The following is a 13,948-nucleotide window of genomic DNA, read 5'->3' as shown; positions in this document are numbered from 1 at the left end:
GCATTATAGATATATCCAGATTCCAGCTCAGACATGCACGAGCTACAAAGTACCATTACAGCTTCTATTACAAAAGCACAAAAAGACCTTACTCTTACTAATTAACTATACTAACACAAAGGTAAAACATGCATAACTAATAATTAATTAAGCAACCATAGATGGAGTACTGGTACTAGTACTGCTTCTATTACCAAAATTCACACCCCAATGTAGTACAAACTAGCCAATGTAGTCCATAAAACTTAAAAGTACAAAGTAAAAATGCATAAACAATCCTCCAAGTTACAGTACACAACTACACATTGTTTCTTACAAAAATACATAAAACTTATTTCTAAAAAATAATAATAAAACTTCAAACTCCAAGTTACACACTGTGTCTTACAAAAAGACATAGAAATTATCTCTAAAGTACAAAATAGAACTTCAAAGTTCAAACAGAATTATTATGATCATAAATCATCAATGTCATGAAAGTTATCATGCTTGTCATCATTCCCTGGAAATCCAGGAGGAAGGCCAATAGGTTGTCCAAATGTTCCTAAATCAATTCCTTCAACCTTAGTGCTATCATCTATAGATTCTACACACAAGTTTGAACAAAATAAAAAGAAAAATTATTATAATGTTTATACAAGTTTGAAAAAAATAAAATAAAATTCACTATAGGTTATCAAATTGTTTACATATTAACTAACCTTCAATATTAGAAGAAGCCTCTACACTTGCTGGATATGCACCCTCTTCATAAATTACATTCTCCAACTCTTCATAATTAAGATATGGGTCTTCCTCTTCCACAAATACCCAAAAATCAGTTTTGTCGATACTTGCATAATCAATGGGGTCAAAATTAAACTTTTTATTGTAAAATCTGCATAAAATGTCATGCTCATTATTGGAATTTGAACATAATTAGTAACTAACAATTACATTATATAAATGATTTCTTAAAAATTAATATAATCACAAGATATAGCATTTTACCTATGTCTCAAACGCAAGTTATGATTAACAAACACAAGATCATTGAGCCTTTGATGCTCCAAACTGTTTCTCCTCTTAGAATGTATTTGGTCAAATAAACTCCAACAACGCTCACATCCAGAAAAGGCGGAAGTTTGGCTAAGGATTCTAATTGCCAATTTTTGCAAGTTTGGAGCATCAGCACCCCACAACTTCCACCATTCATCTGATTTTCATAACACAATGTAATCTAATATTAATCAACATAAACAAACAAACTTTCAATTGAATAATCACTTCAGTTATTCTAACTATAGTGACAAAACTAACTTTCAACATGAACAAAAAAAACTAAGATTTGTTTATAGTATTAAAGTAAACTAATTACTTCTCACCTGGATGAGTGGTCTTGCTTATTGACAATGGTCTCGAAAATATTGGGTTTCTTTAATTACCTTTTCTTGATCACCATCATATTTTGTCCCAATGTAGTCCAAAATAGCCATATTTACTGCTAGTTTCTGACGAAAATTCTCCTCATCATATTGAAAATCGGGATTTAACCAATATGCAGTAGCATGAAGATCTTTACACAAATGTTTGTCCCAATGATTTTTTATAATTGAGGTGTATGGCTTATACAAGTGCTTCTTCATTCGGAAGATCTTCTTGATTCCCAACCGTGCTCTATGCATGCCCTCATACACATATTCTATTGCAAGCCTTTGATCAGAATCAACAATCCGTAACAAATGAATGAGTGGCGATGAAATCTTGACAAGAACATTAATATCATCCCAAAAAGAATTATCCAAAATGATAGAAACTACTTCTTTTTTCTTTGAGTCTCTTGCCAATCTATTGTCCACAGAGAACTTGCTAGTCACTAAGGGTTGCAAGTCATGCTTATGCACATGAAGGCTTCCAAATGAAAGGAAAGTAGTAGCAAATCTTATTGCTCTTGCACGTACAATATCTGTCCAACGTACAATATCTGTCCAACCAGGTCTCTTCCTCAACCAAGCAATCAAAGCCACATGATTATAAATAAAAACTGTAACTTTGGTTGCACAATTTTTTAGTTTCTCCACATAAGGCATGTCTCCCATATCCTGTGTAAAGTTGAATTTAATCAACCATTTTATTGGCTCTATTCCGTGTCAAATTTGCTTGTATTTCAGCATTTAGTAACCTTGTATTTAGGTGGGTTTTGTTGTAAGGGTAGTGAGTGAGATAGAGTGTTGATTGCTCAAGAGTGTGCAAGAAAATAGAGACTCGCGGCTTGATCTCGCAGGTGGCTCACAGCTGCAAGCCGCCAAACGCAGCACACGTGCCAAGCATGCCAAAAGGTGAACAGTCATGCTAGCTGGAGCACTACAGGATAAAAAAGGACAACTGGCCATACAGTTATCTCCCGAACGGATCTCGCGACTCAGTCAAGTCGCGAGGCCAAACCGCGAGCCACCCCTGTTTTATAAAATCTGGCGTTTCACATTCCCCTCTCCCTCCAGTATAAATACCCCTTATACCCACAAATGAAAGAGAGTTTCCAGAGAGAATTTTGAGAGAGAAACCCTAGAGTAAAACAAGATTGATTCACCTACAATCTATACATTAGAGTCTCTTCAAATTCCTCAACTCTCTTCCTCTCCATTGTCAAATCCTTGAGAGGCATTTTACCAAAATCTTGTTCTCACCATATTCATCATTGTGAGAGGGCTGTTTATTTTTCTGGGAAGCAGTTAGGAATGAACCAATCTACATCGGTTGATGCTACGGTCTAGTAACGGAATCCAGGAAGTTAGAAAAGAAAAAGGTTCGGCGCAACCTCGTTGGAGCAAGAAGCTTGGAGGGCTTAGGTGTACTGGGTAGATTAGGCTTGGAGGGTCTATTGCTGTCCATGTATCCCAACTACGTTTTCTAGTGGATTGTTTACCGCTTGGAGGGTGGGGGAGAGGTTTTACGCCGAGAGTTTCGGTTTCCTCTTCGATAACACATCATGTGTTGTCTTTGTGTTTGCATCTTCCTTCCCTTTTATCTTTGCCTTTTATTATCTGCTGTGGGTTGTGATTTTAATTTGGCTTAGATAGTTTTACCAATTCTATATTATAGCTTATGTTCATTTTTCGCACACTTGTTGTTTGACATATAGCTTGAATTGGTTAATTTGTTAATTAGGGGTCTAAACGTTCAAAAGTGTTTATACACATATTTGAACTTTCATCCTGCAACACAAGATTCAGGCAATGTGCTACACAAGGAGACCAACTAATAGTTTTATACTTTTCACACAACAATTTACCAACAGGTACATAATTGGAAGCATTATCAGTAACCATGTGAACTATGTTTTTTGGACCAACCCATATAACTACTTCATCAAACAATTTAAACAAGTTTCTGGTATTCTTCACAATATCTAAGGCATCAACTGATTTTACAAATACCATTCTCCTAGGACAATAAACAAGGAAATTAATCAATGACCTATGTCTAGTATCTGTCCAACCATCTGCCATAAGTGTACATCCAACTTCTACCCGATGCCTACGTTGTGACTCAACCAACAACTGAACCTCTTTCTTATTATCCCTCAACAAAGGGACCCGTACAGCCTGATAAGATGGACCTTTGTAACCAGGACCAGCAGCAGCTACGGCATCAATCATCATTTGGTAGTACATTGAATTCACTACATTAAAAGGAATGCAATTGTCATACAGAAACCTTGCAATAGCCATATCAGCTTGCCTCACCCTTTCTTTGCTTTGGAACACACTTTTAAGACCAGGTTGAGCTCTTGGAGTAGTTCTTGAAGCAAAGTAATTATCTACTGGCTTTGTACCCTTTCTTTTACCTAAAACAAGTTTTTTAGGCAACCCACTAATAAATACTTCTTGAACATCTTCATCTTCTTGCATATCACTATTTGTGGAAGGTACACTAAACATTTCTTCTTAACGTTGTTTCTCAGCTTTTTTCTTCAACTCAAACTCCTTCACATATTCCAACATTTGGTATCTCACATCATGAGAAACCTTTTTACACGATCCAATATCACCTTTTATCCCCGCAAGGTGTTTTTTCATCCTATTAATACCCCCACCTTTATATGTTTACCTACAATACACACATGTGAAAGTATTTTGTCCCTTCTCATCTGCCCCAAGGCTAAAATGTTCCCAAGCCGGATCAACCTTTTCCCTTACTCTTGAGCTAGACTCCACTACATTGGAATCAACTTCATGTGATGGAGTAGACTTGGTCTCTGTTTCCATTTTAATCTAAAAGACTAACCAGCCAATCAAACACGCATAGACCCATCAATTTTTGAAATACAGATATTCAAAGAATCACAACTTCATGCACATTAAAACACTACCAACCGTAAAAAAGAGTAAAGACACTACAAATTAAAACATAACAATAGACTCTATCCACATAAATACACCAACTAATGTCAATCAATTCTATTCCAATTCATAAAATATGAATTGACATAAAAGAAAGAAGAATTAAAAAGGATAAAGCTTCCATAGATAAATCTCAATAAGAAGAATAAACTCTATCAATTAATTCTCCCTAAATCTCAAAATCTATATTCAGAAAGTTCCCATAATGTTGTCAAAGCTTCCACAGATAAATCTCAGTAAGCTTAAATACATATCCAAAATTTTACTCCAAATTTTAGCTAAACCAAACAGACACACACACACATATGTTTCACTCACTCCCACAGTGGACAGACAAACATAATTTCCTTTTCCTTTCTTTTTCTGCTCTAACCATAAATTCTTAAATCTGATCTCATTAAAAAACCAAGCACAATTTAAAGTAACAAAATTGAGTGTCCAAAAAACAACCTTAAAAAACAATCAAAGTACACACACAATCTAATCAAAATCTACAGCTTGGATCTAACACTCACCAAATAAAGTCAAACACAACCAAATCTAGTACCTCCAGAACACAACATAAAAAAAATAAAAAAAATAAAAAGAAAAAAATTGATTATTGTACCAAACAACGACGACGACGACGAGGCAGAGAGTGAGCTGCGACGATTGAGCTGTGATGAGCATGAGAGAGAGGAAGAGAGTGAGCTACGACGGCTAAGCTGTGATGAGCATGAGAGAGAGGTAGAGAGTGAGCTGCGATCTGGGCTAAGCTACAACGGCGACAAGGGAGAGAGGCAGAGATGAGAGAGTGATTGAGAGAGTGAGGAAGAGGCAGAGAGTGATTGAGAGAGTGAGGGACCTGAGGGTTTCATTTCAAGGAATTAGGGTTATTCAATCAGAATTCCCCAAACGACGTCGTATTAGGGAAAAAAAAAGAGGACGAAACGACGCCAGTTTAAGCTAAAACAAGGCAGCCCATTTGAACCATGTGAACCGGTCATAATTCACAAAACCGGATGGTTGGACCGCGGTTCGGACGGTTCCATACCTTTTTCACATGGAACGGTTCTTCACCTTAAATAGACCGTAGATGTGAACGGTTCAAGGGTTTTACGATCCGACTGTACGGCCCGGTATGGGTTTAAATTCAATGCTCCACATAAATGCAGCCAGAAAGTTAGCTGCAGAGTATTCAATGCTGTGGCAACAGCTTTCCCTTAGATATTTCTGAACTCCCCTCCCTCTTGTACGTTCACGATGATCATCCCCATCACTGAAACTTTTTGGAAGGTCACCTTGAATACTATGATACACATCTGGCTCATGCTTAGCTTATCTAAGGAGATATTCCTCCTCGGCATGCCTTCCCAATTTTAACTTACTCATGGTACTCTGAACTTAACACCCTCATCACTGTTTATTCTTTCTTGGACCGATCAATGTCCTAGGACAAAGCCCAAGGCCCAATATATGATTTTGGGCCCTTATCCTTACAATTTGTATTCACAAGAAAATTCCCTAAACTGCCTTCAAGATACATATATCAAGTTTCGATTTGAATCAAGTTCTAGAAATGAGTTCAATAAATGGGTTTGGATCTAAATTTTTATCCGTGTAATTTTTAAACAATGAAGTGGCTATCATGTTACAAAAAAAATCACTTTATTACTCCATTAGCTAGACACATAGACAATAAAACTAATTATGGAAGTAGATGGAAGGACCAATAGTACTCTCTGTTTTTTAAAAAATAAAAATAAAAATTTAGGGACTTTTTTTTTTTTTTTTTTGAGGAACCAATTTTAGGAACTAAAGCTCTCATTTGAAATTTTAGGGACTAAAACAATCAACAAGTAAATTTTAGAGACTAACAGTCAGTAATAAATAAATTACTTAATTGCATTTTTGTTGTGTGTTTAACACATCAAAATTTGTAGTATTTTTAGTATCCCCTTTTTTTTTTTTTTTTTTAAAGTAACATTTCAATCAAATATCATTTAATTCATTTTCTTTCAAATTAAAATGTACTACAAGTTAGCAACAAGTGCAATGCATGGAAAAGTTTAATAAGTAATGCAATAAACACAAACTAATTTACAACATTTTTACAAACTGTTGATGTGGCTTTAGCATTTCTCAAATAGATTTTGTAAGTAAAAAAGCAATGTTAGGGATGGACCCATATTAGAATTAGTAAAAATTTACCACATCAGCAGTTTGTAAAAATATTGTAAAATAGTTTGTGTCAGTAGTATTATTCAATTTTTTATTTTATATATATATATATATATATAAATATAAAAGAAAGAAATTCTACTCTAACCTAATCTAAGTGTATATGTGTGTGAAACTCCCTCTTGGAGACTTGAACCCCGGCCTTTGCTCCCCAAACCCTACAAGCATTTATAATTATATAAGAATTAGAAAAATATTCTAATAATTATATATTAAATATAAAATTTAATAATTATGATAGTTGTTAACAGGTATTTATTATGATTGTGCTTTTATAGATATTTTAATATTAAATATAAAATTTAATAATTATGATCAATAGTTTGTAAAAATATTGTAAAATAGTCTGTGTCGGTAGTATTATTCAATTTTTTATTTTATATATATATATATATATATATATATATATAAGATAGGTATTCTACTCTAGCCTAATCCAAGTGTATATGTGTGTGAAACTCCCTCTTGGAGACTTAAACCCTGGCCTTTGCTCCCCACACCCTACAAGCACTTATAATTATATAAGAATTTGAAAAATATTCTAATAATTATATATTAAATATAAAATTTAATAATTATGATAGTTGTTAATACGTATTTATTATGATTGTGCTTTTATAGATATTTTAATATTAAATATAAAATTTAATAATTATGATTAGCAGTTTGTAAAAATATTGTAAAATAGTTTGTGTCGATAGTATTATTCAATTTTTTATTTTATATATATATATATATATATATATAAAAGATAAAAAATTCTACTCTAGCCTAATCTAAGTGTATATGTGTGTGAAACTCCCTCTTGGAGACTTGAACCCCGGCCTTTTCTCCCCACACTCTACAAGCACTTATAATTATATAAGAATTTGAAAAATATTCTAATAATTATATATTAAATATAAAATTTAATAATTATGATAGTTGTTAATAGGTATTTATTATGATTGTGCTTTTATAGATATTTTAATATTAAATATAAAATTTAATAATTATGATCAGCAGTTTGTAAAAATATTGTAAAATAGTTTGTGTCGGTAGTATTATTCAATTTTTTATTATATATATATATATATAAAGATAGAAATTCTACTCTAGCCTAATCTAAGTGTATATGTGTGTGAAACTCCCTCTTGGAGACTTGAACCCCGGCCTTTTCTCCCCACACCCTACAAGCACTTATAATTATATAAGAATTTGAAAAATATTCTAATAATTATATATTAAATATAAAATTTAATAATTATGATAGTTGTTAATAGGTATTTATTATGATTGTGCTTTTATAGATATTTTAATTAATAGGCATTTATTATGATTGTGCTTTTATAGATATTTTAATATTTGTTAATATATATGATTATGGTAATTATTAATAATATTTTTATAATTTTCAAGATTATAAAACTATTGATTATGTTAATTAAAGAAAAGAACATGTCAAGATTCTAATTGAAAGTCTAAATATAAAATAAAATTTAATCTCAATTAAAAATTATATATCATTATTTTTTTCTGATATATATATTAATTTTATATTATAGATAAGTAAATATCATTCCTTAATTAAAATTAAAATAAAGTCAATGAAAAAGTCTCATTAAAATTTTAAATTATTTTCATTGAATATTCAAATAAAGGTTAAGCTTGGAAATTTATTACTACTATCTTCATTGAATTTCCATTGAAAATCATATAAAATGTACATTTTGAGAGCAACCCAATGCCTTCTCGAAACATTGGAAAAATGAATCAAAGAACAATATCCCATTTATCTTCTTTTTGGCTTGTCCTTGTGTTAGCCTTTGGCTTAAGCAGTGCATTTACAGTGATACCCAAACCATTTAGAAATAACTATGTACGAATTGTCAACAACCTTAACAACAAATTGCTTTACTACCATTGTAAATCTAGAGATACTGATTTCCACCTTAAGAATCTTCAGCCCAACACATATTGGGAATTCTCTTTTCACCAAAATGTTATAGGTACAACGCTCTACTATTGCAAGTTTTGGCAAGATAAGTTCCATGCTGTTTTTGATGTATTTACATCAAATGAGAAATTCCAAAAGAATTGCGGCGGAGATCATTGTATATGGATAGCGCAAGAGGATGGACTATACTTATATGAATTAAAAAAGCAGATATCTGTGAAGATGCATGATTGGGAAATAAATATGAACGTGACAAATCATGTATGAGGGAAAATCTTGTTCTCTGTGTGAACTTAAAGCCATGCTTAATTTCTCTCCATAAGTAATTAATAAATGAAGGGAAATAAACTTTTTAATTTCTTAATCATACAGTTTCTGTTATTTTATTAATCTCTTTTCATGTGTTCAATTTTGAAACTCGTGCTAGTTTATATTTATGGATTGTTTGAGTTTTATTGGAAATTATTTATATAGATGATTGTTGATATTGTATTTTGTCTTACGTACCTTGATTTGCTTGCCAAAATGCCAATTTAAGCCTTAAAGAGCCAAAAATTGCATTTTTAATATTAAAAAAAAAAGGGAAAATACTTGAAATAATTTAATTCAATCAGACGTTAGATAAATCATTTTTATGGTCCAAGAGCTTAGAATGCAAAATTACCATATTTTACTTAGTCTGACCAAGATTAACCAACCTAAATAGGGCTTAGTCAAGATTTGACTAAAAGTCCAGTTATCCGTATAAATTTGTGCTCTTCTTAAAAATCATGAATTTCCCATTAAATTGACATTTCATGGGCCAAGATTGGAGTTGAAACAAATAACATATTACAAACATCAAATCTTTGTTAAAAAAAAAAAAGCATTAGTCATTTTGGTGACGTTTGATTATAGTTTATTTTCTATTAGATTATAATTATATGACCACCAATTGGCTGAAGTGAATAATTGTTGAAAATTTCTCATGATGAGCTTCAATTTAATAGGGTTGTTTTAGCATCTTTCCCATATTTTTTCATATTTATAATATGTTATTTAAAATATGGTACTAAACACTTTTCTTTTCATTTTTTGCATTATAACTTATTAAGTACTTTAAACACATATTTTTACAAAAATTTTAAATCACAATTTCTACATTATTTTGAATCACAACTTCTACAAAAAAAATTTAAATCTCAAATTGCTTATGGCTTGTTATTTGGTAGCTCATTTTGAATACATTTTTGAGCATTTTAAATAACTTTACACATATTTTATACATTTTTTCCCCTATATATATATCAAAAATACTCAAACAACATTATTCAAACTCATCTACCGAGCCCCTTCGATCTTGCAAAGTAATTTACTTGAATGGAGTCCATATATTAACAATAAAGTACGACATCAGAGAAGAAAAATACTTTTCAAGTGCAGTACAATGCATGTGCCATGTGATTCAGTTAGTGGAGGGAGTTCACTCACTTTTTTGACCTTATCGTCCTCTCCTTTGTTAAACTGACCTTTTTATCCAACTATATAAATGATATATCACTCTGTCTCTAGGTGGACAGTGTATGTGAACGAATTGAGGAGAAGGAGATCATTTGGTAGTGAAATGGAAGCTTATAATCTTCTGGCACCGTTCAATCTTGGAAATGTGTTCCCCTTCAGCTGCACACTTGTTCTCTTATATGGAATTCTTCTCGTTTTTCGTTTTTTATTTTTTGTTTTCTTTTTCGTTCTATCAAGGATATGCTATATTACAACCCCATGTCCACTCTAAGCATTATATCTGAACATATAATCTTCTCTATTCTCTTTATATTAAGAGAGGAGGGATTTTCATGTTCAAGTTTGAGAGGAAGAACGGTTGGAGATGAATAATAACAAAAGGAAAAATATTTGTTAAAGGAAATGACTAATGAGCATTTTGGATGGGTTAATTTGTGGGTTTTCTTTTTTGAGCGGATTTTAAACTATTTCTAAGTGTTTTGAATTGAAGGTGATGGGGGGTAGGGGAGATAGGGTTAGGTTTCTAGGCAATAAGAGACTGAGGTTTTTTTTTTTTAATTTTTAATTTTTTTTAAAGTAAAAAATGTAAGATTCATGGTCAACTTGTGTGGGCAGCAAGTTAAATCGAAAAAGTTAAGGAAGAAAATATGGAGGCTCTAACCCAAGTGTCGATCGGCACTTGGTCCTAAAATCCTCCAGATCTTTCCTAATTCGTTTCGTCTGTTTCCATTTCCAATTCAAACTTAATTTCTTACGAATTTTGATTTTTTTTTTTCATGGTTCTCAAGTTCAACAGATTAAATCCAAATATGTCTAATTAATTAATTAATCAATTTTTACCTATTTTGTAATGAATCAATAAATGCTTTCACCTGGACTAGATTTGGTGCATGCAACCTTACAATAAACCATACCTTTAGTTAATAGGATCACGACACATCACCCAATTTAAATTGGACTAAAAATAGGCCAATCAAAATTAAGATATTATAATCACCTATGGTAAGAATCTGAGTTATGCAAGTGTACCTTACTGTTATTATTATTTTTTTTTTTTTTTGAGAAAATGAAACTTGCTTATTTGATATCTTTTAATTCGATAGTCCGATTAATGCTCATGAATTGTTGTTTTTTATTGTTATGACCTTAAGATTTGTTTTACAAAAAATATTTGGAGATCAAATGGCCAAATTTTTTATATTATCTTGGAGACATGTAATGGTGATGACATAACACTACAATGCGAGTTAGGCCAAATAGGAGTTGCAAAATGGGATATCTACACTTGCCATTGAGAAATGACATCTTGACATCTACCTAAAATAGAGACCACTGGAAACATGTTGTAATGGAAATAAATGATCGAATAGAAGAAAAACAAGCAACTAGGCAAAGGTTTCCTCAAACTCAATCCCATACTCTAGAGTAAACCCCTTGGCAACTAGGCAAGCCTTGCAGTAATCAATACTACCACCCAAGCGAGACTTGATCAACCATATTCCAAGTTTGTGACTTATATAGTGTATCCAATTATTCTTTCACAGCTTGTTTCCATAATGAGTCAGAGGAAGCCTCACGAAAGTTTTGAGGTTCATGAAGGGATGTAATGATAAATATACAATAATAGTCACAAAGGTGAGAGGGAAAAGTTGTTACCCAAATAGATTGATGAAGTTTAGGGTTAGGAGTAGCTGCAAGATCTATAGGTAGGTCAAATGGTGAGGGCCTAGCAAGAATTGGAATGATTGGTTCATTAGGAAGTGAGTTGGTAGAAGGGATCTCAGGGAATATGTCTGGAATAGGATCCACACTTAAAGTTGGAGAAGTAGAATCCATGAAATTTGACAAAGTGTAATACATTTTGTGTACCAAAAAAACCACATGACGAGAGATCCTAAGCTGTTTGGCAATGGGATCATAACACCTATACCCCTTTTGTTCAATTCTATAACCAAGAAAACAACAAAATGGTGAGTGGGGTTGAAGTTTAATGCGTTCTTGGGCTTGAAGGGGAACAAAACATGCATAAACCAAAAACTTTAAGAAGGCTTTAATTGGGAGTTGTGTCATGCAATAATTCATATGGTATTTGGTATGGTAAGATAGGTGTGGGACACCTATTAATGGTGTAGACAACATTAAGGGAGTGGAAGCAGTAGTGGTGAGTGCCCTAATAGTGTCTAGAATGTAGTAAACACTAGAGACGAACAAATTGGGAGTAGAAATGAAACCTACTTGACTAACAATCGTAAGGGAACAACTGGCTGTGTAAATATACAAAAAAAAGCCTATGAACACATACATGAGAAATCCCAATGAAATGTGACTGATTAGAAGTCACTAAAAAATTTGTCCAAAAAAAATGTATTTGAGCATGAGCATATCTATGCCATTAGTTTAAGATGCATTTAGTTTGAATATATTTTAAAAATTCTATTTCTAATTATACTATTTTTTCAAAAATCAAAAAATTGACAATCAAATTAGAAGTAATGCAAAAAGTGGATATACTAGCCTCATCACACCCACAACATGCATACTAAGAGGCTTTTTTCCTTTTTCTATTTTGGTCTAGTGTCAAAAAAGTTTCACTCATCTTAAATTGAACTTTCTTATGTATTTGTGAATTCTTGAGTATTGATATAGTCAGAAGTGTGAGGCTTGCACCAGAAAGTGAATACATCCATATATGGACATATGATTTCAATGTAATTTTGGTGTTCAATTTTTTTGGAGCTTATCTCATCACACTATGATTATATAAGTAATTTGCAAATGTGCAACATCAATGGTCAAACACGAAACTTCAAATTGAGATAAAAAAAAAATTACATTGAAAAAAAAAAAAGATTAAAAAAGCCTATGAGCGCGCATGTAGTGCATGCAATGTGTTTGTATAAGACTATCAAGATTCAATAAGATAATTACATAACAATGATATATGGTAATGTGATTTTTTTGGTAATTTTACATTTCTGTAATTTTTTATACAAATAAATGCACCAAACATTATAATGTCAAGTATTGACATTACCATAATCATGGTTTTCAGATTCGGATCATTTAATGAACCGTAAAAGAAAAATGTTCAAGATTTTTGAGGTCTGACTGACGTCGAATCGAGATCGAATCGTGATGATATCATAATTAATTTAATAGTTATTTAAAAATATATAAAATTAGTATAAATAGAGAAATTAACTAAAATAATCCAATTAAATATAGAAATCAATATTTTTTAAATATATTTTTTCATATCATAACTCTCACAAGACAAATAAAAAATATCAAATCCTAAGCAAACTTAAATATAGTATTTATTTATATGTTGATTAATTAAACTTGTGATGATAATAATAATAATAATAATTATCATTATATAAGAATTAGAAGGACACTTGTTAACTAAAATATTTTTTAAAATTATTTAACAATTTAATAATTATTATATACATAATTTTATTCATTTCATTTTTAAAAAATTGTAAATATTAATTAAAAATTGAGTAATGCTATTACCACACATTTTGCACAATTTTTGCCATATTTTAACTGGTCATATCTCATTATGTGGCAAATTATAACAAAAATTGTATAAATATTATAGTACCAACATTACTCTTAAAAATACTTAAACATATTTATTGCACATGATCATATTGGGCTAAACTGAAAAAAGAGCTAAATCTAACGGCAGAAATTTTTTGCTTTTATTCAAAAATTAGAGCATCCACATTGGTAGCTATTTTTTTAGCTATTAGGCACTACAAAAAACTATTCTATCTATTTTACTTTCTCACTTTACAAAACATCCAATATCAGTGATTCTATTTTTTTACCTATTCATTTAAATATTTTTTATTTTTTATTTTTTATTATTTCTTTCACACATGTCTCTCCCTCTCTTATC

At 31.4% G+C, this 13,948-nt stretch overlaps 1 protein-coding gene across 1 annotated transcript; it reads right to left on the bottom strand.

Moving 5' to 3' along the window:
* Positions 1–1,382: 1,382 nt before the first annotated feature.
* Positions 1,383–3,920, bottom strand: LOC115985698. Its single transcript, XM_031108612.1, has 2 exons — positions 3,276–3,920; positions 1,383–2,081 (listed from the first exon to the last, which is right to left on the bottom strand). The coding sequence occupies exons 1-2, from the start codon at positions 3,918–3,920 to the stop codon at positions 1,383–1,385; spliced, it is 1,344 nt and encodes a 447-aa protein (XP_030964472.1).
* Between the last annotated feature and the right edge of the window lie 10,028 nt (positions 3,921–13,948).

Source organism: Quercus lobata, chromosome 4 (genome assembly GCF_001633185.2).
Source record: "Quercus lobata isolate SW786 chromosome 4, ValleyOak3.0 Primary Assembly, whole genome shotgun sequence".
In the NCBI taxonomy this organism is placed as follows: Eukaryota; Viridiplantae; Streptophyta; class Magnoliopsida; order Fagales; family Fagaceae; genus Quercus; species Quercus lobata.
Note: the sequence above shows the minus strand (reverse complement) of the source record. Positions and strands in the feature narration are given on the sequence as shown.

Bases quoted from the DNA above. Each gene is read 5' to 3' on its own strand.
- LOC115985698 (XM_031108612.1), bottom strand. From the start codon at position 3,920: ATGTTTAGTGTACCTTCCACAAATAGTGATATGCAAGAAGATGAAGAT. The intron at 2,082-3,275 runs GTTGGTAAATTG...AACTTTACACAG, and splicing joins ATGCTTCCAATTATGTACCT to GATATGGGAGACATGCCTTA.